This window comes from Amphiprion ocellaris, chromosome 23 (genome assembly GCF_022539595.1).
Source record: "Amphiprion ocellaris isolate individual 3 ecotype Okinawa chromosome 23, ASM2253959v1, whole genome shotgun sequence".
In the NCBI taxonomy this organism is placed as follows: Eukaryota; Metazoa; Chordata; class Actinopteri; family Pomacentridae; genus Amphiprion; species Amphiprion ocellaris.
This window is the reverse complement of record NC_072788.1, coordinates 536,434-563,742: the sequence shown is the minus strand read 5'-3', so window position 1 is coordinate 563,742 and position 27,309 is coordinate 536,434. Positions and strand designations below refer to the sequence as shown.

The 27,309-nt window shown below is 41.2% G+C and overlaps 1 protein-coding gene across 2 annotated transcripts in view; it reads left to right on the top strand.

Moving 5' to 3' along the window:
• LOC111570899 (uncharacterized) overlaps positions 1-27,309 on the top strand; it is a 51,788-nt gene that overhangs the window by 7,990 nt on the left and 16,489 nt on the right. For both annotated transcript variants that reach the window (XM_035949804.2, XM_035949803.2), the window contains exons 2-11: positions 11,879-14,180; positions 16,224-16,285; positions 17,072-17,110; positions 17,226-17,510; positions 17,591-17,793; positions 18,352-18,539; positions 18,638-18,772; positions 19,564-19,662; positions 19,774-19,826; positions 20,288-21,108. In XM_035949804.2, the coding sequence (XP_035805697.2) occupies positions 11,879-14,180; positions 16,224-16,285; positions 17,072-17,110; positions 17,226-17,510; positions 17,591-17,793; positions 18,352-18,539; positions 18,638-18,772; positions 19,564-19,662; positions 19,774-19,826; positions 20,288-21,108 (4,187 nt within the window). The remainder of the gene's footprint in view (positions 1-11,878; positions 14,181-16,223; positions 16,286-17,071; positions 17,111-17,225; positions 17,511-17,590; positions 17,794-18,351; positions 18,540-18,637; positions 18,773-19,563; positions 19,663-19,773; positions 19,827-20,287; positions 21,109-27,309) is intronic.

Here is a 27,309-nt window from a genome sequence, read left to right as displayed (position 1 = left end):
GGTCCACATGAAGGGAGGAGGATCAGAAATCCTCAGAACCCCATCAGTCCAGCAGATAGAACCATGACATTTAGGAGGAGAAACACATCTGAGTTTTGGGAAAAACTGACACCAAACTTTAGACAGTGCATTGTGGGTAAACTTTCCAGGCTCATATCAGCATGTGTGATAGGTGGTTGGTCAGAACAAGTTCTAGACAATGAAAGGAGCATTTTTACACACAGAAGATACCAGGATCATCTCATAGACATGATTCACTCTGTGGAAAAACTGTTTTCTAATGTCTGCTGTCCGTTGGTTGCAGACAGAATGAACTCTCTTGGTGTTTCTGTCGGGACACCTGCAGTGGATGTAAAACTGATCTGATGTCTCCACACATGTCAGCGTGTCCCTGCGTGTCCGTACGTGTCCATATGTGTCCATACGTGTCCCTGTGCGTCCGTGCATGTCCCTGCGTGTCCATATGTGTCCCTGCGTGTCCATACGTGTCCATGCGTGTCCATACGTGTCCATGCGTGTCCATACGTGTCCCTGCATGTCCCTGTGTGTCCATATGTGTCCCTGCGTGTCCATACGTGTCCATGCGTGTCCATATGTGTCTCTGCGTGTCCCTGCTTGTCCATACGTGTCCATACATGTCCATACGTGTCCATGCGTGTCCATACGTGTCCCTGCATGTCCCTGTGTGTCCATACGTGTCCTTGCTTGTCCATACGTGTCCATGCATGTCCCTCTGTGTCCATACGTGTCCCTGCGTGTCCATACGTGTCCATACGTGTCCATGCATGTCCCTGTGTGTCCATACGTGTCCATACGTGTCCATACGTGTCCCTGCGTGTCCATGCGTGTCCATACGTGTCCCTGCGTGTCCATACGTGTCCATACGTGTCCATGCGTGTCCATACGTGTCCCTGCTTGTCCATACGTGTCCCTGCTTGTCCATACGTGTCCATACATGTCCATACGTGTCCCTGCATGTCCATACGTGTCCCTGCTTGTCCATACGTGTCCCTGCATGTCTATACGTGTCCCTGCTTGTCCATATGTGTCCATACGTGTCCCTGCATATCCATACGTGTCCCTGCTTGTCCATACGTGTCCCTGCTTGTCCATACGTGTCCATGCGTGTCCATATGTGTCTCTGCGTGTCCATACGTGTCCATACGTGTCCCTGTGTGTCCATACGTGTCCCTGCATTTCCATACGTGTCCATACGTGTCTCTGCGTGTCCATACGTGTCCCTGCATTTCCATACGTGTCCATACGTGTCCATACGTGTCTCTGCGTGTCCATACGTGTCCCTGCTTGTCCATACGTGTCCATGCGTGTCCATATGTGTCTCTGCGTGTCCATACGTTTCCATACGTGTCCCTGCGTGTCCATACGTGTCCCTGCGTGTCCATACGTGTCCCTGCATGTCCATACGTGTCCCTGTGCGTCCATGCATGTCCCTGTGTGTCCATACGTGTCCCTGCGTGTCCATGCGTGTCCATACGTGTCCCTGCTTGTCCATACGTGTCCCTGCGTGTCCATACGTGTCCCTGCGTGTCCATACGTGTCCATACGTGTCCCTGCGTGTCCATACCTGTCCATACGTGTCCCTGCTTGTCCATACGTGTCCCTGCGTGTCCATACGTGTCCATACGTGTCCCTGCTTGTCCATACGTGTCCCTGCTTGTCCATACGTGTCCCTGTGCGTCCGTGCATGTCCCTGTGTGTCCATACGTGTCCCTGCGTGTCCATGCGTGTCCATACGTGTCCCTGCTTGTCCATACGTGTCCCTACGTGTCCATACGTGTCCCTGCGTGTCCATACGTGTCCCTGCGTGTCCATACGTGTCCATACGTGTCCATACGTGTCCATACGTGTCCCTGCTTGTCCATACGTGTGCTCGGCGGTGAGGTCACTGCTATGAGCCTCCATCAGGGAACTGATGACAGCTGAAAATAAAACCGGACTTGTTTTGGCTGCCGTCCTCAGCCAGCGCTGCCAGTCAGCTGTTGGGTTGCGGTGGGGTGTTAAGCCCTGCGGTCCCGGGGAGGGTATAAAGGGGATAAATTAGTAATTTGCTGCAATACCCAACAGAGAAACATCCTTTAATGAAAATATTCATCATCACCTCTGATAAACTGTTGATTCAACAGTCTGTAAAGTCAACACCGTTCATTATCAAAGACTTGCAGCTCGTATCAGGTTCTCTGACTGTTACTGAGCTTCATGGTCGGCTGACTCAGAAATGAAGAGTTTTAGGGGGTGTTTGTCTCCTTAGATCCTCAAAATCCTGACTGATTCTTAGTTTTATTCACAGGAACAAAATGTTTATTGCTTTGTTTTCTGGGCTTTCGTAACTTTATCTGATAGATATTAAAGTGTAATTCGACTAAAGGAGGACACACTGGAAAAAACACTAGTTTACCCACTTTTTACAATTTTCTCTGGTGGATTATCAGAAACAGTGATTGTTTCCACGACTATGTCACAGACATTAAACTGCTGCAGTTTTTAAAATGTATTGAAAAATTTGGAGTCACACTCAGGAAGGACATGTCATTTTGAGCCTTTTTTTTTTTTTTAGCCATTTTGGACCATTTTTGAGTCACTTTGGATAATTTTTGAGCCATTTTGAGTCACTTTGGACCATTTTGGACCATTTTTGAGTCATTTTAGACCACTTTTGAATCATTTTTAACCAATTCTTGAGTTATTCTGAGAAACCTTTTGTTGTTCTGGAAAGCTCTGGAGCCAGTTTGTATCACTTTGATTCATTTTGAACAATCTTTAGCTCCTTTCTGACTTTTTTTAAGCTTTCATTCTGGACAAATTATGTGACATTTTGGACAATTGTTAAGTAGTTTTGGCCAAACTGAAACAGAAATACATCCAGGGAACCAATGACTGTTTCTAGGAATGTATGTCATTAAACTGCTGCAGTTTTGGTTGGTTGTTTGGTTATAGAGAAAATGAACAGTTAACAGATTTATTCTTCAGACTGAGACACCTGGATGGATTTAAACTGATCTGCTGTCAGTTTTTATCAGAACTCAGATGTTTCTCCTCCTAATAGTTCAGGTGTTTATCTGCTGGACTGATGAAGTTCTGAGGCTCAGAAATTAAAATACACGAATAACTCATATCTATCTTTCAGACTATGTTTTAGAGATGCAGATTCACAATGATTAAATCCATCGGGACCCTCTGGGAGCTGAAAATATGAAGTAAACTGCTGTGAAAGTGGCGCCGCCCTGTGGTAGAATGATGAAAACACACTTATCCTGCTTTTTGAATAAAATAAAATCCAGTAACACTCTGTTACTAATGCAAACTAAAGGAAACATTAAGATTTCTGTGGTTGTTTGTCACTGAAATATGATAATAAAACAGACTGAATACGCTAAATCTGTGCACAACAAGAAGAATAACAAATAAAATTAAGCTGTCGTAACAACAAACCTGCGTCACACAAACTGATGCAACAACAGGATTATTTTTGGCCCTTTTTTCGAACTAAAACAACTTTAAAAGTGATTATTAAAGTCAGAAAATCAATGAAACTCTTCATTCTCTGTTCAAATTGTTTATCTTTTAATTCAGAACCAACATGACATTTTCTCTCTGTTCTGACAAATTTTCCGTTTCCTGTAATTCTTAATTGTTAAATTAATAAATGATTCTTCATGTAGCCAGTTTAAGGTAAACGTAAAATAATAAGAGTGAAGTAAAGCTCAGTTTTTCATTGGCTGCCACTTTGATCTTCCAACATTTTAGAGAGAAATTCTGCTTTTAGCTGCCGATAATTGATTTTGCATAAAACCTCATTCTCCAGATGAGAGTCTTACTCAGGAGATGGTGTCGGTTTAATTGGTGTTTCAGTCCAAAAACTTGAAATTATGATCTTAAAACACATTAGATGAGTTTCTGGGACTATGACAATGGTTCGTCACCATGGTAATGGATGCTGAGCCTGGTCCAGAGGAGGAAATGTTCCAGATGTTAAATCCATCATTGTTCCTGGAAGATGCTGTAGACAGTGAGAAAGTCTTTGAGGAGGTTTTAGAGCTAATTGTAAATCCACTCCATCGCTCTCTAAGCCTTTATACATGGATATAACACCAAAACAAACACCAATGAGGCAGTGAAGCCTTGAACTTCTTGACTTGTTGAGATGTGCAGTAATCCTACCCATCAATTTGAAGGATGTTTTTCATCATGACTCGCTCGCTGTTTTAGTGCAAAAACCATTTTTGACAGACAAAATTAACAACAAAAACAAGACAAAATTTTACAAAAATCAGACACAAAACGGCAAAAGTGAGAAACAACGCAACAAAAAATTAGACAAATGATGCAAACAAGACAAAAAGGAAACAAAATGATAAAAACATGAAAAACAAAACAACAAAAGCATGAGACAAATGATAAAAGTCAGAAAAAATGATAAAAACAGCAAAAACAAGACAAAATATTACAAAAATGAGACACAAAATGCCAAAAGAACAATGAACAATCTAGTATTTTATTTTATGATCAAAACAACTTGTCATGGTCTAGAAATGATTTTAAATTTATAGTTTTACTAATTTACAATCTGCAGTTAATGTCTTCTCTGGAATTTTTACACTTTGAGGACCGGATTGAACCCTCTGGAGGACCGTTTTAGGCCCATGGGCTGCATGTTGGACACCCCTGGCATAAAGGGTCTACATCTGTGATTTGTTCTACAGTCTTGTGTTGTGTAATGATGATTTAACCCTCCTGTCATCCTGCAGGTCAAAACGGACCCGTTTTAAAGTTTGAAAATGTAGAAAAGAAATATTTTCACCATGAAACTTCTGATGTCCACATTTTCAACATTTTTGGGAAATCTTTGAACATTTATTGGTGGAAAAAAAGAAATGTTAAAAAAATGTTTCTTTAAGAAAGTTCCCAAAAAAATCTATCAAAATCCAGCGAAATTCGCTGGATTTTGATTGAGTTTTATGTGAATGTTCTTAAAGAAAATATTAGAAGTTTAACTGATATATATGGAATCACTTTAGATATTTTTAGGAGTTTTTGGAAGATTTTTCTTCATTTTTTGAAAATATTTACAATTTTATTTTTAAAATTTTTATATCTTGCCAAATTTGGGGATTTTTTTTTAAAAATAAAACTTTTAAGGGAAACTTTTAAGGAATTATTGGGATTTTCTTCCTGAAGATTTTGCAAATTTTTATAAATTTGGGGATTTTTTTGCTGAATTTTGGGATTTTTTTCAGACAAGGAAACAATATTTTTTGGTGCCTGTAAATGAAGACAACAGGAGGGTTAAAAATGGATTTTCACAATATAGGATGTTAATGTCCTGATGTCGTGCTTTTACTCTGAAGGCGGCCTTTCCCCACGCTGGAGTCGTACGTCATGACGTCACGTGGCCCCTACCGTGCTAACAGTTTGAGACGCTAACTCGTTCGGCTGCAAGGAATCCTGTCCGGAGAAACGGTTGATCGCCAGAAAGATGCCAGAAACACACAAATAGCGGGCGGTATGTAAAAAATGACGGTGATATAAGTGACAAGGAACGACGCGCATTAGTTTCCAGCAGTGTTCGGTGCTTGTGGAGCGGGTTAATGTCGTCAGGTTGTAGCCGGGCCCCTGGAGGCTACCAGCTAGCAGCTAGCAGCAACTGGCGCAGCTCGCAGGTAGAGAAACATTCAGCTGCTAAACGCACTTTATAGGCCCCAAAAAGACATTTAGGCATCAAATAGGTCCTGGCGAGGGACAGAAATACACAGACTGGAGGTTCATAGTTAACAGGACAGATGTACACGGTGAATTAAAGCAGAAACAGTGGTTATAAACGTCTGCTTTAACCTGGATCAAACGGTCACAGAATGCAGATATAGTAAAGCTATTTATTGTTTAGACCAGGGGTGTCCAACATGAGGCCCGTGGGCCAAAAGCGGTCCTCCAGAGGGTCCAATCCGGCCCTCAAAGTGTAAAAATTCTAGAGAAGTCATTAACTGCAGATTGTAAATTAGTAAAACTATAAATTTAAAATCATTTCTAGACCATGACATGTTTTGATCAGAAAGTCAAATACTAGATTTTTCATTGTTCTTTTGTGTCTCATTTTTGCAATATTTTGTCTCATTTTTGTTGTTTTTGTCTTTTTTAAAATCTGACTTCTGTCGTTTTGATCAGAAAGTGAAATACTAGATTGTTCATTGTTCTTTTGTCATTTTCTGTCTCATTTTTGTAATATTTTGTCTTATTTTTGTTGTTTTGCCTCGCTTTTGTCGTTTCCCATGTTTTTGTTGTTTTGTGTCTCGTTTTTATCATTTTGTGTCTCATTTTTGTAATATTTTGTCTTGTTTTTGTCGTCTTGTCTCATTTTTGTCATATTTTGTCTTGTTTTTTGCCAGACTTTTGTCATTTCTCATGTTTTTGTTGTTTTGTGTTTTCTTTTTGTCTTGCTTGCATCGTTTCTCTGTTTTTTTTGTCGCTTTGTTTCTCAGTTTTGTTGTTTTGTGTCTCGTTTTGTAATATTTTGTCTTGTTTTTGTTGTTTTTTGTCTTGTCAGACTTTTGTCATTTGTCTCATGTTTTTGTTGTTTAGCGTTTCCTTTTGGTCTTGCTTGTGGTTTTTTTGTCTCATTTTTGTTTTCTTTCTTGTTTTTGTTGTTTTGTGTCTCATTTTTGTAATATTTTCTCTTGTTTATTGCTTTTTTTTGCCTGACTTTTGTCGTTTGTCCCATGTTTGTGTCGATTTGTCTCTTGTTTTTGTCGTTTTTCTCATTTTTGCCATTTTGTGTCTCTTTTTGTAATATTTTCTCTTGTTTTTGTTGTTTTTTGCAGGGATTTTTTGCCTGACTTTTGTTATTTCTCATGTTTTTGTCGTTTTGTGTTTCCTTTTTGTCTCACTTGCATCGTTTGTCTATTTTTTGTTGCTTTGTTTCTCTGTTTTGTTGTTTTGTGTCTCGTTTTGCTATATTTTGTCATTCTTTTTGGCTGTTTTTTGTCATTTTGATCAGAAGTCATTGTTCTTTTGTCGTTTTGTGTCTCATTTTTGTAATATTTTGTCTTGTTTTTGTTCTTATTTTGTCTGACAAAAATGATTTTTTGCACTGAAACAAAAGAAACATTTGGAGTTGTGGTTATTTATAGGTTATTATGCTGTGATTTTACTGGTCCGGTCCACTGGAGATCAAACTGGGGTGAATGTGGAACCTGAACTTAGAATGAGTTTGACAGAGCTGGTTTAGATTGTAATTATCATCATCATCTATGGATGGTATACTTTCAAAAAAAAAAAAAAATGGAGCAATCGTCTCTTTTGCTGTTATCCAGTTTGCTGTAGTCTTTCAAAAGTAATCCTCATGAATGAAGTCAAGTTATTTCAATGCATTAATAACAATTCAGTGACTGGAGAAGACCCTTTTTGGTGAGTCATATGAACTGAAGTGGTCCTTTATGAAGCTATTTCGACAGGTTAAAAGACCTAGATCAGTTTAATCAAAGGCACAGAGCAGGGAAAGTAATGCAGAGGCATAAGCATAGCTAAAAAAGAGACATTTTAACCATAGTTGTTTGACCGAGATTAAAGCAGCTGTGGATGTATATAAACTAGGCAATATAAATTTGACAGAATATTACTTTATGACACAACACTGACCCCAGTGAGAGGAGTCGAAGAGCTTAATGGGCCAGCATTGTGTCATATAGTACAAATGAATCGGGTTAGGAGGTTGTTTTCTTGTTTTTTTTTCTCTTTAAATGTGGCTCTAACTTCCCATAAGGTCCCTGATGACTGGCCTCAGGGATAAAGTGCGTATGAAGCATTTTTTATCGACTCAAATTGAACACATCTTTAGTGTCCGCTAGGGTGGAAAGCTTTTCTTGGCTCACCAAACACGGGGAGCATCAACATTACCAAAATACAAGCCGTTGGTACATTGTGAACTCCTCTTTTCTATGATGTGACGCTACTTTAATGCTCAAAGAGAGTTTATCCAAAAATTTCTGGTCACCCTAACTTGTAGCCTGTATATATTGAAGAGAGTTCCCATATTTTGGTCATGTCACTTGCCTGATCACAGTTGGGTGTCAACATTAAAGTGTAAGAGCAGTTCAGAGGTGTCGACTGAACTCTCGTTTTATTGCTCTTCCATTCTCCGTAGACGTAGAACTTCCTTCAGGCCTCCATCTTGAAAGCATATCTGCTACAGCATTTTTTCAACTGCTTTGTTGAATAAGTCTGTTGGGATTGGTCTGGAAGTCACCGCTCTGACCGTTAAAGTCGGTAGCCGATTTCATGCATCCCAGCTTCACCGATAGGCGGATGCTGTGTTGAAGTCAGTTTATGGTCTGTACGAGCTGCATGTCGAATGGTTGGATGGCATCTAAAAGCCTCTACACACTGTGTGATTTTAACAATCTTATAAGTTCACAGCTTGCTCCACTGTACAACATGAATGTCATAATCTTTGGGCACAACGCGAAGTTTGCTCTGTGCAGATTGACGATGAAAACGCAGCTGAATCTCAGCCTACGATGTACGTGAGTCGACGTGAGGGGGGGAAAGAAACGGAGGAACGTTTCTTCGTAATGTTGGGCGAATTGATGAGACGAATACAGATCACGCGACATTGTCCACGGGAGGGGGGGGGGGGGGGGTATTCGGATCTCAAAATAAATATTCGGATACCACCGTCACAACTGATTATTTGGATATTCGGGTCCAGCCCTACCATACAATATACATAAATTAAAGATACATCAATAAACGATTTATAATCGAATTGTAGCCCCTGAATTGTAATCGTTATCAAATCGTGAGGTGCCCCCCTTAGTGTGTAGAGGTCTTTAGACCCCTTCCTTCTAGTATAAACTGTAACCTCTGACACCCTCAGGCTGTGATTGGCCACATGTGCAACGGTAAGAAAGGTGTTGGTAATTCATAATTTGGCAAAAATACATTATAGCACTGTGAAATGTTGCTTTTCGCTTATCCCAGTCGGGGTCTGGGCGCAGGGTCAGCCATAGTACAGCACCCCTGGAGCAGGAAGGGTTAAGGGCCTTGCTCAAGGGCCCGACAGTGGCAGCATCAGGGTTTGACCTTCTGATCAGTAGTCCAGAGACTTAACTGTTGCGCCACCACTGCTCCACTGTCCCACTGTTTTGCTAAGAAATGACAAGATGCAAAAAAAAAGACATTATATTTCAACAAATTTTGAGATGATGGACTTCATTGTGAATGGACACTCTTTCATATCGTTTCCACTCAGATATAATTATTATGTGATTGTTGCTGCATTACGTATCAAAGAGTTCCCTTGCACCTGGAGAATAACGTTTGTAGGCTGAGTCACCTCTGGAGCACCTCAGCGCTTCATTCACAATTATATCTTGTGACACATTTTACATTTTAAAAACAATTCCAGCTTCTGTTCTTTCTATATCTCACTTAAACATATTGTGGTAATGTTTCGGGTATTTGTTCGTCCCAAATTTGGTCCCTATCACACAGTTGTGGCATTTTTAAAGTGTGCGCATTCCATTCGGCATCACAGAAGACTTTGTCATGGTGCCTTTTCCTCGCTAATCTCCCACAATGCTTTGTGCTTTCCAACATGAACTGCCCCTACTCTGAGTGATGCCTCCTGAAGGTGCTGTAGTATGAACGGTAAAAGGCTTCACCTGGTGGAACAGCCAGGTACTACAACTAGTCAACTATTGATTAACAGTTAATAATTAACATCCCCGCTGTAAGCTGAACAGAAACTGCTCAGGTCATTTTCTTCGCCCTCCTCCCCTTCCCCATGCTAGCTAGCCTCGCAGCCATCACCAAACTGCCACCAGCTGATCTGGGGGTAGCTCATGGCTAGCTGGGGCTTCTTCTGATTGGTCAGATGGTGTCAATCTATAGCCCATGTCTCCAGGGCTCTATCTGAAATGTTATTGTGTTGATTGTGAATGCAGCATAAATAAAAACATGTTTTGTCATTAATCTCATTTCAGGCAATATGTTTATTCATGTGTGTGGTCAGCACTAGTCTTGCAAAAACTTTGTTTTCTAAAGGATAACTTACAATTACTGAAATATAGCTTGGCTAATTGTTGTGTTACTGCAGCTTCATCAACTGAATCCTTTCTGTACGATTCATTACTGTCAGGAAAATTCTTCAGTGGAATCCTAACTTCTCCAAATTAACACTCAGTCGTCTCTCAAGTCAAAGCAAAGTTTAACTGGTGGGAATGAGTCAACATGAACAGAGCACAGTCTGAACAAGTGACTGGTAATATGGGAAACAGTTTAGCTTTTGTACAGGCACATAAATGGTTTACATTACCAGGAGTTACAGGATGTTTGATTCGCAGTGGCATTATCAGTTTCTGAGCAGCCAATTTCAACCGGCTGTTTGCAAAGCCAACTTGTGATGTTTTCATGGCCGGAGTTAACCATGGAAATTTACTGAGCTCATTGAGTTGTATGAATTCACAGTCACACAGTTATACAGTAGTTTGAAATCATAAAGAGCATTTAATCAGAACATTATTAGAATTTTAAAACAATTACTTGCATCAACCATGTAACCACAGCGTCCACTTTTAAGATCTGTGCAGTGCAGTGAGTTATTAAAACATGAAACAAGCATAAATGCTGTATCTAAATATTGTTTTAATTCTTTTGGGGGTTTGGGGCATATAGCATGAGGTATTTGTGAGACATTAAACACTATACAGTATGTCCTGTCCGTGAGTTTAAAGGCTTACGAGAATTGTGTCCCAAGCCTGATCAAAGTAGTTTTATATTTGATTTTTGCAGATACCTAAGCCCAAGTCAGTATCATTTTCATTGATTTTGCACTGATATTCCTGTCTAAGCTGTAGGCACACAATACAGGCTGCAAAATTATATCTACCAAATTCTAAATGATATCTGCCACTGGGGTATAGGAATTGACCCCCACTTGATTTAGTACATGGACATCATGAAGCCTCAAAAGACTTTGTCATGGTGGCCCTGCTTAACCGCCACAGCACTGTGTGCTTCTCAACACCGAAGTACCTACTTTGTGGTGTTAAAAAGTAAGAGAATCTATCTGATGACGTAACCAAGAACCACAGCCAAGCTACAAAACCTAAACTGTATATTATCATGGAATATGGCACCAGGTATCAGCGGATACTAAATATTAAATTACTCTCATTGGATTAGGAGCAAAAAAAACTCACTGGGACATCCTGGATGAGAACTCAACACAGTCAATAATAACAGGATTGTAGGATGAGACACAAGCTTACAGTTCTGGAAAATCACCAGTCAATCGATAAAGTGTAGAAATAAGATGTCCATGGAAAAAAGTGATCTAAATTTAAAGTATCTGGTCAGAAATAGTGAGACAGAAGTTGTACGGGAGTGAACTTTATTTGCCTAATGGCCCTGGGGTTTTTTTTGTTTTGGGTGGGGGAGGTTCAGATTGGTTTCCCCAATACATCAGAAGATGGCATTTTTAAAAAATTTACCTGGAATTTGTGTTTTGTAAGGCTGAGCTAAAGCCAATCTGAACTGGGTATTTGTCTTGCCTCGACAGTTTTGTATTTTATTGCAGTGTACATCTCTAGGATCAACAGATTATCAGCCTAGCTGATTACTGAAGCCAATATCAGACACTTTCCGATTACTGGTATCAATATTTTTATTAACCAATTACCACGAAATATATTAAATGTTGTTAGTGAATACCATAAAATTATATTGATGGACTGAATGTGTATCTGACAGGAAGCACCAGGGCGGGCAAATCAAGACAACACCTTCCAGATGATGGATTTCACCGATCTGAGACGCTGAAGCCCAGTCCTTTTAAATAATCCCTGTCTTTTCTTTAACCTTTCAGCTTTTCTTTGCGCTTGGAGCATTGTGCCCCTGCTTCAGGGCCACAAGCAAGCCCTCTAATTGGAGGGCTCCCAGGGACCTCACTGTTGATCGGACGGCAGGCTTCATCCTTGCAGCTGGCACATCTGAAAGCCCAACTTGCATTGACGCAGATAAACAACGCTTTTGCTGTTGGTGGCCGAGCTGCAACCTTGACAGCAAACTCCAACACCCTTCTACCGTACATATCTACAACACCCCCCTCCCCAACTGCAGCAGCCATCAGTCTCCTGAACATTCTGAAGATTGCTAACACCATGTCCCATCCTCTGTATAACCCCTATGCCTCTGGGAACCAAAGTTCCTCCCATGGGCAGTATGGACACTCCAGTGTACCACCAGAGAGGGACCCTCGGAGGACATCTTCTCACTTTGGACCTGGGTCCAACTTCAGCTCTTCTGGAGTTTCCTCTGCAACTCCTGCAAACTCTGGTGGAACAATCCCGTCCCTGCTGTCTCTGCCAGTGACTTACATCCCTAAACAGAGGAGGCCTGTATTAGACAAGGAAATAGAGGGGTCTATAGACATGCGTATTAGCAGAGCCAGGGAGGAGGTGAGGCATCAGCCTGTCAGTCAGGGCTCTTGCTTTACCGGCACTCAAACAGGCGGGTTTGCTTCCTCCAGCACAGGGGGCATCTCCTATCCGATGCCCTCAGCCTCTCAAGGGCAAAGACATTCTGATGATGAAAGTGGCAGTAGCTCCTTGGACTGGTTACAAGACTACAAAAGGGCCACTGAGGATGATTCATCTAGATATTATTCAACATCTGCTTCGTGTAGCTTTCCCGGCAGTGACGACAGTAGGTTCAATGCCTCCAGTGGAAGAGAACGGGGTATGCAGTCCATTCCAGGCTTAGGTGACTATGACTATCCAGGTCCAGACAAACCTGCCGCCCCAACAGAGTCCAGTCACCCAAAGTACACTTCGGAATCAGCTGCTAACATCCTTCTGCACTTTGGACTTGAAAAAGAGGACTTGGAACATCTAATTTCTTTCCCTGAAAACCAGATCACCCCTGACAATCTGCCTTTCATCTTGCGCCAAATCCGTATCCAGAAGGCCAAAAAAGGTACAACTGCAGATCAGTCCAAACCCTACCCTGAACCCAAACCCACCACAAGCCAGAGTAGTTCCAGAGGAGCAGGGATGCACCTGGATGAAATGTCATCAGCTGTTCTTCAGCCAAGTAAAGTCATTGACTATGGACATACGAGCAAATATACCGGAGGGGTTGTGGATGAGATTGGAAGGACCAGTGACAGCAGAGAAAATAGTGGTGGCAGTGGAAGTATGTTCCAGATGAATCCTTACAGTAGTGGCAGTCACAAAAGCGGTACCTCGGCTCCTTCACGTGACCCCTGGGGTTCTGGTGCCAGCCTCAGCTCTTCATACAGTTCTATGCAGAGCTCTGCAACTCCTCCAAGCAGTGATCCAACTAAACGGTTGAAGACCCAACAAGACCTGACGTCTCAAACAACCTTCTCTTTTCCTTTGCCAAAGAAAGACACAGATATAAGACTTTTCAAGCCTGAAATATCCAATCCCCTACTGACGCAAGAGTCAAGGCCAGATAAGCAGCCAGTGTCAAAAACCGAACCATCTGATACGGTAGTTCGTGGTGGGAATACGAGCCGACCTGGCATTCTGCGCTTGGACGGTCATGACAAGAGTAGCTCTAAGGATCAGAGTAGCACTAAGGGACAAGGGTTAAAGGTGGCTGAGCAGATAAAAAAACAGCAGATGCAGCCGAAGCAGTCGGAGCCACAACCGAAGCAGTCGGGGCAACAACCCAAGCAGCCAGTGCAACAACCCAAGCAGCCGGTGCAACAACCCAAGCAGCCGGTGCAACAACCCAAGCAATCGGTGCAACAGCAATCAGTGCAACAGCAACCAGTGAGGCAGCAGAAGCCGGTATTGCAGATAGGGCAAATGTTGCAGCCTCAAGGGTTTCCTGCTGCACGTCCAGTTCCACCACCTTCTTTCATCCCCAGCAGCTCAAGCACCTCGCACTCCATTCTACCCCCGGTGTTTGTCGGTGGTCCTCGGCCCTTGGTTGTTCCTCCAGCTCTACCCCAGCCAGTGCCAGGCCTCATGAACTTCCTTCACATGCAGATGCCACCTTCCAGCAACCAGCGTGGAGCAACGGGGGAAGTTTCCAGGATTCTACCATCGGCTGCCATGATGCATGACTATGCTGCAGCCTCTCCGAGAATATTTCCACATACCTGTACTCTGTGTAACAAAGAGTGTTCTCAGATGAAGGTGAGTGGAAAACTGCCCTCTGTTCTCTCTCCATATTGGAAATTCTGTGTTATTTCATTGTGTTACATTTTTGTTCTCATGATTGGATTGTTAACTTTTTAGATTCATTCTGCTACTTTCAAGCCTATTTGAGTTCTGTAAAATATTTTTCTCATGGAATGATTGCTATGAATTCATGTAAGTAGGAAGCTTGACATCCTGGATTGCTAACTCTGGGAGAGATTGTGTAACCCTGAAAGTATTTTTCATTTATTCAGACTTAACATTCTGTACCAAACTGTTTCAAGAAACGAAGTTATGGCGAACCCTATATTGATATCTGTAATTGAAGATGAATATATCACAGGTGTTTAATGGTCATTGTCATGATTTACAGTGATTTTTTTCTAATTTGATCAGGGTTTCCGCCAGTGTATTGCCAGACGTAGCCTGTGGGAAATTCTGTTTTGTTTTTTCAGTGATGATTTTTGTGGAGACTCAGGTAAAAATAGATTTAATGGTTGGAATGCTCACTAATTTAACCACTTGAAATAAGTTAGCAAGCCAAACAGTCAGCAACACAGATGCTTCCACATGGGTATAGTGTCAGGGAAGAAATGAGTCAGCCAAAGACCTTTTTCTGGAGGTGATGAAGAATAGACCAACTTAACACCTTAGCCCAGCCTCGAGTCAACAAAGTGCAGCTAGCAAGCACCTCGTTTTCAGTAAGTTTTCACAGAAACTATAGGATCCCTCAGAAAAGACTTAGTTGCTATCTTGTGTAGGCGGTTGGGTATGTTAAGATAAATTATAGAGGAGCGGTACTTTCCTAGGCCAGTTCTAGAGCCAAACAACTTTTATGGTGGAAACCCTGTTGATATAAAATGATCTTCTGAGGTGGTTGCTGGAGATGGAGCCAAAGGCCAAGAAGGCGTGATGAGGAAGAATCTCAAGAACTGACGTGTCAGATGATGATGGAAGATGGCTGCTCTCCTTTTGTTTCTTTTTTTTAACTGTTATCCTACACTGTATTTTCAGTTTTACTCTTTTCAAGCACTTGTCCGTAAATACTGAATTTTCCTCTTCTTTCTTGTGTCACTTTTTGAGTTGATGCATTTACATTTTGGTTATCTTAACAGAAGGCATTACTTTTTGAACTACACGAGCAGCAGAGCAGAGGATTTTTCTGTTTTGTTGGATTGTTTGTTTTTGATGACGTTTCAGACTTCAGCTAATTCATAAAAGAAACACCATTTTCTTCTCTTTCCAACTTCCACACTTTCCACCATTTGCTCCACCACATGTGGTCACTTGGGTTCTCTATGTTTGTCCTGATCCAAACCGAACCTTGGCCAAGAGGACTATTGGGCAAGACTGAAGAGCCAGACATCACTGAATCCAGAGCCTGAGAAGACCTTTTTAATTTTATGTTATTAACACTGTGACTCCTGTATTTAAACTAGCACATCCTCAAAAATTAGAACATCTTAAAAAGTTTAATATTTGCAATCAGCCTTTATTTGTTTTAGTTTTGATTAGTATAGCTAAGTACTCATGAAAGTCAGAAATTTAATATTTTGAAATACTGGATTTCAGATTTTCTTGAGCTAGAAGCCACAGTCATCCAATTTGAAACAAAAAAGGCTTGAGCGACCTTTGCTTTTTAGAAAAATAAGTTTAGAATATACGGCATCTTCACTGTTTTCAATAACCGATGGAAAATATTAAACGTTTTCATGATGTTCTGATTTTTTGAAACCCTTGTTAAACCTCAACTCAAGCTGTGAGCTTTAATTATAAAGGATTTCATTTCCTCAATGAATTTTTACACAGAGAAAGGATTCTTTTTTCTTGCCTGTTTCTCATCAATGTTTGACTTCTAAACCATCATGTAAACACAATCCAAACGGGCGACTAATGTCACAAAATGCTTCTCACTCGGCTGTGAAGTGTAGTAAAATGTATGTTTCTAGACAATTAGAAAAGTTGAGCCATTGAAGCCGATATCACTTGTGGCGATAATGAGGCCTTATCTAAATATTTCTTTGTTCTTCTGACTACTAGGATTGGATCTCCCACCAGAATACGAGCATTCACCTTGAAAACTGCAAACTTCTCCGAAAACGGTTGGTCTTTCTTTCTTTTAACTTTCACAATCTCACAGACTTAATGATTGGTAATGAATATCTTTGATGTGGCCTCATGAGGAATTCGACAAAAACTGCACAGAAAACGGAGAAGTATTGCTGTACCCACTTCTTTAGAATTATGTGTACTAGGGATGTCCTGATCTAATTTGGATTGGGGCTGATGAAGGCATGTTTTAACAGAATGGTGTTCATTTTAAGCCATCAGAGGTCATTAAGTGTCACAGAGATCTTTGTCATGGGTGCCCGTTGCTAGTTAAACTCCTAGTAGAGCCACAGTACACCCTGCCCTCTAATAGTACATTTCAGACTTTCCTACTGGAGCTTTTCAACAAGGTTCCACCTACAGAAGATTAAGGAACAGATTGGAGAATGAAATGTAACTTTTTCCTCAACGCATTGCAGAGATATTTAGTTGTCAGATACATTGAAGTGACTTTAGTAGCTATTTGAAGTAGGTATTTGAAGTGTTTATTCTTAAGGAGAAGGGTATCGGATTGGGACTTGGTATCTGGAGATACTAAATTTTAAATGACCCAGATCAGATCTTGAACAAAAAATTTGATCATTCCTGGTTGTCTGTAATGTTGGAAGTTTGGTGGAACTCCTATCAGGACTTAAAAATTAGTTCTTTAGGGTGCCTCCTGTGTTGTTTTAGTAGTTATAATCTGCAGAATTGCTTCTTCTGCAGTGTAGAAACTCCTTTGTTGTAAAAATGTGCCGTCTTTTCTGTTTTAATGTGTGTATTTGGATATTTTCCATCAGATACCCGCAGTGGGATGGGGAGGTACCGTCATTGCCAAGGTAAGTTTCTTTGTCTTCAAACATCAACCACAGCAGCTGAGATCCCCGCTGATCTTTGTCAGTTTTCCTTTTCTGTTATTCAGTAATGTTTTCCTTGTTCACTGCCTTTTTTCAGAGCTCCAGGGAGCAATGCCAAGCCCTCACCTTCATCCTCGGCCCAAACTTACCAAGGTCGTCACCAGAGAAGCGGCCGTGAGATTCCTTCCCGCTCGCGCAGCAGCCGATCTCGTTCTCGCTCGTACAGCCCTGTCCGCCATCACGGCTCTGAGAGTCGAAGGAACCGGCGCAGCAGTCGATCTCGTTCTCGCTCGTACAGCCCTCGCCGCTATCACGGGTCAGAAAGTAGGAGAGAGAAACGTAGTCGATCACGATCACCGTACAGCTCCAGATACACTCGCAGGTCTGTGAAATGTTAACAGTGTACACAAGCCAAGGAGGTAGATCAGTCGAGCCTTAAAGTTATTTTCCTTCTTCCCTCAGGTCTCGCTCTAACTCCCCACGATATGACCGAACCACCTCCTCCCGTTACCGATCACGTTCAAGGAGCCGCGAGAGACGATCTTCCCCGAGGAGGAGGGATGAGAAACGTCGTGAGAGACGATCGTCCTCGGAGAGGTCGTCCCCTCACCGAAAGAGGTCGAGCAGCACAGAGATGCTGGCGAAGAAACTGCTGCAGACAACAGGTTGGACAAAATGCAGAGGTTTTGTAAGATAATCCCTTATTAATCCCACAGTGAGGAAGTTTTCAGTGTTACAGCAGCAAAGGGGACAGTGCAGAAATGTCGGGACATCAGTCGAAAAATACAAAATAATCAAGAAATACACAAGTAGTGTTGCACAGGATTATTCGATGTCTCAGAAACATTGACATTGTACAGATCAGTCCATGAGGGAAGAATATGAATATTGACAATCCTGACATTTCACAGATTCTGTTGATATTACACAGACTGCATAAAATGACATACCATAGTAAATACGTACATCAGTTATCCAGAGACCAAGGCAACATCGTCACCTGTTAACCCCAAAAACATTCAGTTCACTGTTGTTTAGGATAAAGGAAGCAGCTGCAACCAGAAATTTTGGCATTTTGTCCTCAAAGTGGATTAATTGTCATTGTTTCTATTGAATATTTCTCTGTATCTCTACATTTGATCTTGATAAACAGCTCTCAGTAGAAACTTTGAGACTTCCCAACCACCAAACTGAGACTGTCCCTTGTATCTTTGTCCTTGTAGCTGTCCAGTCTCTGTCGAGTCAGTCGGACCTGGAGACTGTGGTTAAAACTCTGGCTCCTGCCTTACTGGCTGAGCTGGCCAAGATGAAGTCATCATCATCCTCTGCTGCCTCTTCATCATCATCCTCCAATGCGGCAAAGAAGGAGTCAACCGCAAAGAAAGCGAAGTCGAGTCTTCAGAAGAGCGAAGCAAGTTCTTCCGTGTTTGTTTGCAAAATCTGCTTGTTTCAGTCGTCTCGTTATCATGACCAAATTTATATCTGCTCTACATTTCCTTGTTTTCTCAGGTAAATGAAAATTTACCTCCAAATGAGGTGAAGCTACAAGGAGTTCGTACGAGTCTGTCTCACGGTGACGTGGTCGCTGCAGTGGAGCAGTTTGGAAAAACCAAATCAGTTGTGTTGTTTCGCTCCAAAGTGGAGGTATGAATATAAAGAGTGCTGCTGTTGTATTAGTCTACAGTATATAAGTCATTGTGCCACCATAAGTTGTGTTTGTTTGGGTATTTTGACTAATGCGTTTATGTTAAGTATCTCTGTATGAACATCATTTACAAAGCAAATAAATCTGTACACCTTCCTGGACAAGAGCCATGTGGCTTAACTGAGAGTCACAAGAATTCTCATCTTTGCACTCTTAACCCTTGTGTCGTCCTGTGGGTCAAAATTGACCCGTTTTAAAGTTTGAAAATGTGGGGAAAAAAAATATTTTCACAGTGAAACTTCTGATGTCCACATTTTCAACATTTTTGGGAAATCTTTAAACATTTTTTGGTGGAACAAAAGAAATGTTAAAAATGTTTCTTAAGAACATTCACATAAAAATCAACCAAAATCCAGTGAATTTCGCTGGATTTTGGTTGATTTTTATGTGACTGTTCTTAAAGAAAATATTGGAAGTTTTATTGATATATATGGAATCACTTTAGATATTTTTAAGATTTGTTGGAAGATATTTACTCATTTTTTGAAAATATTTGCAAGAATTTTCTTGCCAAGTTTGGGGAATTTTTTAAAAATAAAACTTTTAAGGGAAACTTTTAAACTTTTTTTTCTTCCTGAAGGTTTTGCAAATTTTCAGAAATTTGGGGATTTTTTTTGCTGAATTTTTGGATTATTTTCAGACAAGGAAGCAGTATTTTTTGGTGCCCGTAAATGAGGACAACAGGAGGGTTAAGACGGTCCAAACTCATGTGTTTGTTGTGTTCGTGTAGGCGATAGTGCGTTTTGAGAAAGCCGAAGACGCCGAGAAACTGAGGAGCTTCAATAGCATCAACATAAAAGGGATGCCAGTGACTATCGTCAGAGAGGAGGTATCGCTGCTTTTCTGTGTCTGTCCATGGAAATATTAATGACATCAGTCTGCTGTAGTCTGATCATGCTGTCAACAATCACATTAATCCAGAATTCATCTATATTTACAGAAAGCTGCTCCTCTTCCAACTTCTGCAAAGGAACCAACGAAGCCTCCTGAGCAGTAAGATGTGCTTCACACGGACTGTTCTTTTAGCAGTAGTTGGAGTTTTATCTTATTTTTGATTTTTATATTATTATAGAAATGTTTTATTGCTGCTTATTTTGAGATTTTCAGTTGGTACGTTCTGAATGTTATGGTCTTACTGTCTTGACATTTGGAAATTTACTTCACGACACAACATCCATTGTTCGTAAATTTTGTTTTCAAACTAAGTTACTCATTTAATAGCTAAAACAAAACATTCTAACCCTCTATATTCTTAACTTGCACAGAAGCATGATTTACTTTCTTTAAACTCCACGTTTTATTTACATGACATCGAGTCCGTCATTTTTATTTTAAATGCCATTCATTTTGTTCTTTTAAAAACAGTTGAACTTTTGAAGGATTGTACTGTCTTGCAGTGAAGAATTACTCACATTTTTCTCCCACTTGAACTCATGTAACTTTCTTCTTCACAGAAAATCTTCGAAGTCCACTCAAAGCACAAAATCCACCAACGTTGGAAAATCTTCATCTCTGCCTTCTGCAGCCAACAAACCTAAAACAGGCAAACTGGTCGCAAAGGCAAAAGTTTTGGTTTCCAAAGCCAAAAATCAACCAACCAAGCAAACTGTCAAAAAGACAAAAACAGGCAAAGTGACTGCAAAAGGAGCTGTGAAATCTGTTGATGTAAGAAAAGGAGCTTCAAAAGTTGTAGGATCCAACAAGCTCAAGAAACCAGTAAAGAAACCTGATGCTGGTGTTTCTAAGAAAGAACCTGAACCTAAAACAAGTGAAACCAGTGCTAAAGAATCTGTGGTGGCAAAGGATGGTGAAACAAACAATGCAGCAGCTTCTGCAGTGAAGCCTGTGGCAGAACTTAACAAACCTGTTGCTGAAGCAAAAGAGGTTAAAAGTAGTGAATCATTGGAGCTCGGAGAAACTGGAGTGGTGGAACCCATGGAGGTTGTCAGTTCTGCTGAAGGTGAAGGTGAAAAAGTGACGGATACAAAGCCCTTACCAACCAAATCCAGTGAGACTCATCCACCAACGTCTACGGTTCAGACCACATCCAGTGCGTCTTCACCTAAACCTCCAACTGATCAACCTGAGAAACCACAGCCAACCGTTACAACTCCAGAAACTTCCATCAAAGCTCCATTGCAGGTCCAACAAGACACCAAACCAGATCCAAAATCCCCTGCACCAGTGCTGGAGACCAAGACAGAGGCCTTGCAACCCCAGCAGCAGACGACAACAGGTTCAGCCAAAGAGGTGGAGACCAAAACAAATGACAAAGGTATGTTGGACAGCATTTTTTTAACCAACAAATCCAATGAAAAGACCACAGAGTCACTTTATCTGACATTTGAGGATGTTTGTTGGGTCCTACCTTCAGTTTTGGACTGAGTATTTCTGGCAGAAGAACAGTGACGCAGCAACTACCGTTTGTGTTACTGGTATGAATGTTAGTCTAGCTAACCAGTTAATTTCGCTTAATACACTGCCTGTCCAAAAAAACCATCACCACCTGGATTTAACTCAGCAAATTGGTAAGATCCTTCTATTGGATAATTACTGCAGCGATGACAACACCTTATTTAACCCTAGCTGATGCAGCGAGGAGCTTCTCATTTCTTAAACAACCATGTTGGAAGACATATCCTGTGGTCATGGAAAGGATGTTAATCTGTCTCAGAAGGGTCAAATTATTGGCCTGTATCAAGCAAAGAAAACAACTGAGGAGATGAAACTACTAAAATCAGGTTAAGAACTATCCAACGCATTATTAAAACCTGAAGGTTAGTGGAGAACCATCATCTTCAGCAACAAACTCTTAGCTGATCGTAGGAAACCAGCAGTAGAACTCACGGCTGTTTAGTAGTGAAAGTAAGAACATTTCCACATGAAGGGAACTCAAAGGATCAGTGAGGATGATCAGAAAAAAAGGCTTCAGTTTTCTAGGTAGCATAAAGATTGGACTCTGGAGCAATGGAAGAAGGTCATGAGGTCTGATGAGTCCAGATTTACCCTGTTCCAGAGTGATAGGGGCAGTAGTTTAGGTTTGGTTTTGGTCCCGACTTTGTGCTGGTTTTTGACTTTTCTAGGACTGGTTTCAGACTGGATTCTGACTGGTTTTGAAAATTTTTTTTTTTTGGACTGGTTTAGGTTTGATTCTGGTCCTGGTTTTAGACCTATTAAGGTCTGGTTTAGGACTGGTTTTACAATGTCTTGGGCGTTGGAGTAGTGTAGGTTTGATTCTGGTCCTTGTTTTAGACTTTTTGAGGGCTGGTTTCAGACTGTCTAAGGCAGGTCTACCACCAAGCATGGAGGTGGCAGTATCATGCTCTGTGGAACTGGAGCTTTACACAAAGTAAATGGAATAATGAAGAAGGAGGATCACCTCCACGTTCTTCAGGAAAACCTAAAACCATCAGCAGAAGGTTGATCTTGGACAGAATTGGTGCCGTTCCACTATATTTGTTGTCTTTCTGTCTCAAACTTGAGTCAGTTAAATTGATGGTATAATGACACTGCCACCTCCATGCTTGACGGTAGGTATAGTGCCCAGAGAAGTCAAAAATAAATTAGCAGATGAGTCCATCAGGGTAAGAAGAGAAGCAGATGAAGTGATGCACTCATCATGGCTAGTGCCTACCAGCCTGTGGGGGTTAGGGTTATGATCTGGGGTTGGTCAGGTTCACCAACGTTATGTTCCCAAAGAATGAGGTCAGCTGACACCTGAAGATACTGAAGGACCAGGTCTTTCCGTCAGTGGAGTTTTTCTTCCCTGATGGCATGTGAATGTTCTAAGATGACGATGCCAGGATTCATGGGGTCACATTGAGAATGAGTGGATCAGGGAGCAGGAGATGGATTGTCCTCCACAGCGTCCTGGAGAAGACGTTGTGTAGCGGTCCGACTCTCCCAATCAACAATATAAGATCTTGGTGGAAAATTAAAGCATCTCTGGACAGAAATAAATGCTGTGACATTGTAGAAGCTTATCGAAGCGATGGCACAGCAAATGTGTGCCGTTCTCAAAGCTAAAGGTGGTCCAACAAAATATTAGCATGCAACTTTTTTTTTTGGACAGGCGGTGTATTTTAACCAATTTGAAATAAATTAATAAGGCAGAGGAAGAAGGTCATGCACTACTGGCAGGTCATGTTTGCGAGCAGAGAGCATTGTGGGAGTTTAGCTAGCAACAGGCACCATGACAAAGACTTCTTTGAAAGTTAATGATCTCCAACCAGATTTGAAGATTCAAGATGAGCCTTAGTTCAGCAGGACAGCATTTCTTTAGCCTTTGGTAAATGTTATGTGTCTGATTAAAAAGATTTCATCAAAGTATAGAGAAATGTAAGTCGTACTTGATTATTTTTTACGATTCATTAATAATTGCTTGATTATACGGTCGACTGTCGATTAAAATAATTGTTGAAATTTTGGATCCCTGCTTCAGTGTGGGCAGGTAGAGAGCGTTGTAGGGGGGTTAGTGAGCAACAGGCCGCCATGTCAAAGACTTTTGTGACACCTAATGACCTTGTGATTTTAAAATGAGCTGAGCTGGATGACGACAGTGTTTATGTCGCCCACTGGCACATGCAACTGATTTGTTGTGTTCCTGTTATTAGAAATAGCTTTATCAGTGTAAAGAAGCATATTCACTCAGCTTTGTTCTTGTAATTGAATAATTGATAACTGATTAATAACGCTGTGGATAGAAAATTGTCCAGAATTTGCATCCCTCAGTCATGGTAGTGAAGGATTATGTGACTTTGGCAGTTTGTTGATGCGTTTTGATCGTAGACTGTGTAATAAAGATGGACGTAGGAACTGTGATGTCACCCGTCGGTTTCTGCACTGAGAAAATGAAGCCTGTATTTTGCTACTTCCTGGTTGACACCTTGGATTTTTGGAGCCAGAGACGACTCTCTACCTGCCCACATTTGTCACTCTGACTCCTGCTCATTGCTGTCGACAGTTACGAACCGCATTCAGCCAACACTAACGACGTTAGCTTCCATAAACTGAGGTAAACTTTATCGCTACTTGTCAAAGTAACTTCCTGAAATTTACTGTTAAAGTAATCTCACGAAGTATTGCATACATGTCCATACATGTTGGCAAATATGTAAAATTAGTAACTTACGGTATCGTAGCTGAAGCTACTGCCAGTCAGCATTAAACTGTGCACAACCACTTTTAGTGAAGCATATTCCAAAGTTGAATTTTAATTATCCTGTTCTGCTAATGTAAGGTAGCATTAGCTAGCTTAGTGAGTATCAGCCGTGATAAATTGGGTTTGCCAATGCCGATGTTATTAGCTAATTCATAGATCACAGATTAATAACTTGATAATTTTTAACTTAACTGTGTAACTAATGAAGCCTATCTATCTGTCTGTCTGTCTGTGATCTATCTATCTACGGTCTGTCTATCTGTCTGTCTGTCTGTCTTTTCTGTCTGTCTGTCTGTCTGTCTGTCTGTCTGTCTGTCTATCCATCCATCCATCCATCCATCCATCCATCCATCCATCCATCCATCCATCCATCCCATTAATATTTCATGCTAACCAGTACTGCAGAATGTTTTTCTGCTGCTGAACTGATAGAAGACTGTACTGTCAGAAAACTGTGTTGAGTTCATCTAGTAAGAGTGGTTTCTTTTCCCTTTTGCCTCTGATCTGCAACGTGACATTTTCCTTACCGTTACACTATTTCCCATCTAGCCATGGTCTGGATAATTGGTGACAGTTATGTCCAGCGTGGAGCCGAGAGGGCTGCAGAGACCATGGGGAGCAACCTTGGTGTTGATGGGGTCCTCATCCACTGGTTGGGCCAGGATGGTCTGATGTGGAGCGGCCTCTGTGCTTTTTTCGACCAGTCTCTACAGGGAAAAGCAGTACCAGATGTCCTCCTCATCCACTGTGGTGGCAACGACCTGGGGAACATCCCAAAACAGGAACTAGTTAATGCAATGAAAGAGGACCTGCACCACCTCCACCAACAGTATCCAGGGATGAGCATCATCTTCTCTGCCATCATTGAGAGAAGATACAGGTGGACGGCTGGTGTCAGTCTAAGAATAATTAATAGAACACGCAAGTTTGTGAACAGTGTTATGGCTACGTATGTTCAAAGTTTAAATGGCCGCTTCATACGTCACCCTGCCATCCTGTTTGACAGTCCTGGGCTGTTTTTGCAGGATGGAGTTCATTTCACCACTCGGGGAAATTAACTATTTCTAAACAGTTTTGCGGAGTCCATTAAGGCCCAACTTCAGCAACAGTAAACAAGTTAAGACTTAATGTTTTTTTTTGCCCCAGACACAACCCACAGTCTTAGAAATGAGTGTTGTTTTTCAGTCTAATTATTTTTTGGTTATTTTGCACATGTGGCCATATCACTGTTCAGTCTCACCAGGTGTGTTCTTTCCAACTCCCTACATCCTCTCGTCATTCCACCTGTTGTCTTATCACCGCTATATTTCCACCCCATGGTCTTTGAAAGTCTGATGTAGCTGTGACCAATTGTAAATATTTTCACCTTTTTATTGTTCTTTATGCTTGTTAAAAGTCATGTTGCTGTACTTCCTCTATTTCTAATTCAGGATGATCTCTTTTCAGTGTGCAATAAAAGTATTTCTGAAGTTCATATCACTAATGCGTTGATGGTTTTAATGGTGTTTGCATTTTAACAATAGCAACATGTACAGTATTGTAATTAAACAAGATCACATTGATGTTTTTTTGCAGAATTTTCCATTTAATCACAAGGCTATTTGGATCAACAATGAAGCACAGATGAAATATAGAGTTTATTTTATAGTTTGTGCTTTTTTCATGCAAATCTGGTTAACTTATCTGTTACTTAATTACACTGAAAACCCTAATATAAAGTTTGCTGATAGATTATGTGGCACATGGTAAACTTGTAAAAAAGCAAGCAAGATTGTTCTGTAGTTAATTAAATTTTTAAAACAAAAATAATGATCACTAGTTGTTAAGGAGTATTTTTCAAATACCATATCTGATCTGAATAAAACTAATTTACAAGTGATTGATGTCGCTGCTGAAGTCTCTATCAAACAAAAAAACAAAAGGAAATGCAAGATCATTTATTAACCCAACTACTTTGAGACACTGAGTAATCTGTATGCCTAATACACATTTCTTAAAAGGGAGGAAATTGAACTATTTTGACAGTCACCTGTTGAATACCAACTTTAATAAAAGATAAGAAACAGAACCAGTGAATGCTGAAAACAATAATAAAATGCGGAAAGAGTTGGTCTGTCTGGAAGTGGTTAACTCAGGATGTTGTCCATTCAACCTCCTTATTCACAACCAGATGAACGGCACCAGATGAGGTTTTCCTTCTGTCGGCACCGCTCATTTATCTCCAGTGTGGAGACCTTTGGAATCACAGCAAAAGACAAACGCTTTAGTTAAGATGTAGCAATCACAGTGAGAAACTGAGCCAGGACAGACCACATAGAGTGGGAAGAGACTGAAAATAATGAATTGAGACAAATCTTTTCTGCATGCAGGAAGTTTTTAATCAGTGAGAATTATTTCTGATAGCATGGGACTGAGTTAAACTTCATCCATCTTCTTCCTCTTATCCGGGGTCGGGTCGTGGAGGCAGCAGATGAAGCAGGTCATTCCAGACGTTCCTCCTCCCAGCAACACTTTCCAGCTCTTCCTGGGGGATCCCGAGGCGTTCCCAGGCCAGATGAGATATATAATCCCCCCAGAGGGTTCTGGGTCTACCCCGGGGTCTCCTCCCAGGAGGACGTGTTCAGAAAACCTCCAAAGGAAGTCTCCCTGGAGGATCTGAATCAGATGTCCAAACCTCCTCAGCTGGTTCCTTTAGAGGTGAAGGATCAGCAGCTCTACTCTGAGCTCCCTCTGGATGTCTGAGCTTCTCCCCTTATCTCTAAGGCTGAGCCCAGACACCCTACGGAGGAAGCTCATTTCAGCTGCTTGTATCCATGATCTCATTCTTTGGGTCACTACCCAGATCTCATGACCATAGTTGAGGGTTGGAACGTAGATGGATGGTAAACTGAGATCTTCTCCTTGAGGTTCAGCTCCCTCTTCACCACGACGGTTCAGTACAACACCTTCATTACTGCTGACGCTGCACCAATCCTCCTGTCCATCTCTAGCTCCATTTTCCCATCACTCATGAACAAGATCCAGAGATACTTGAACTTCTTCACTCGGGGAAGCAACTCCCCCCAACCCGGAGGGAACAATCCACCGTTTTCCGGTTTACTGAGTAAACTGTGTAACAATACTTTTGAGCAGTGCAGATATTGGTATGTTAGGTCCATGAACAGAGGTACAATAATGTAGGTAATAAAAGCCAAGTACAGATCTTACATAGTGATGCTCCAGCAGGGAACTTGATGCTTTATGCAGGACAACCCAAGTGTTGTAGCTTTCATAACACAGCTGTAATTAACATAGCATATGCATGAAATCTCCTTT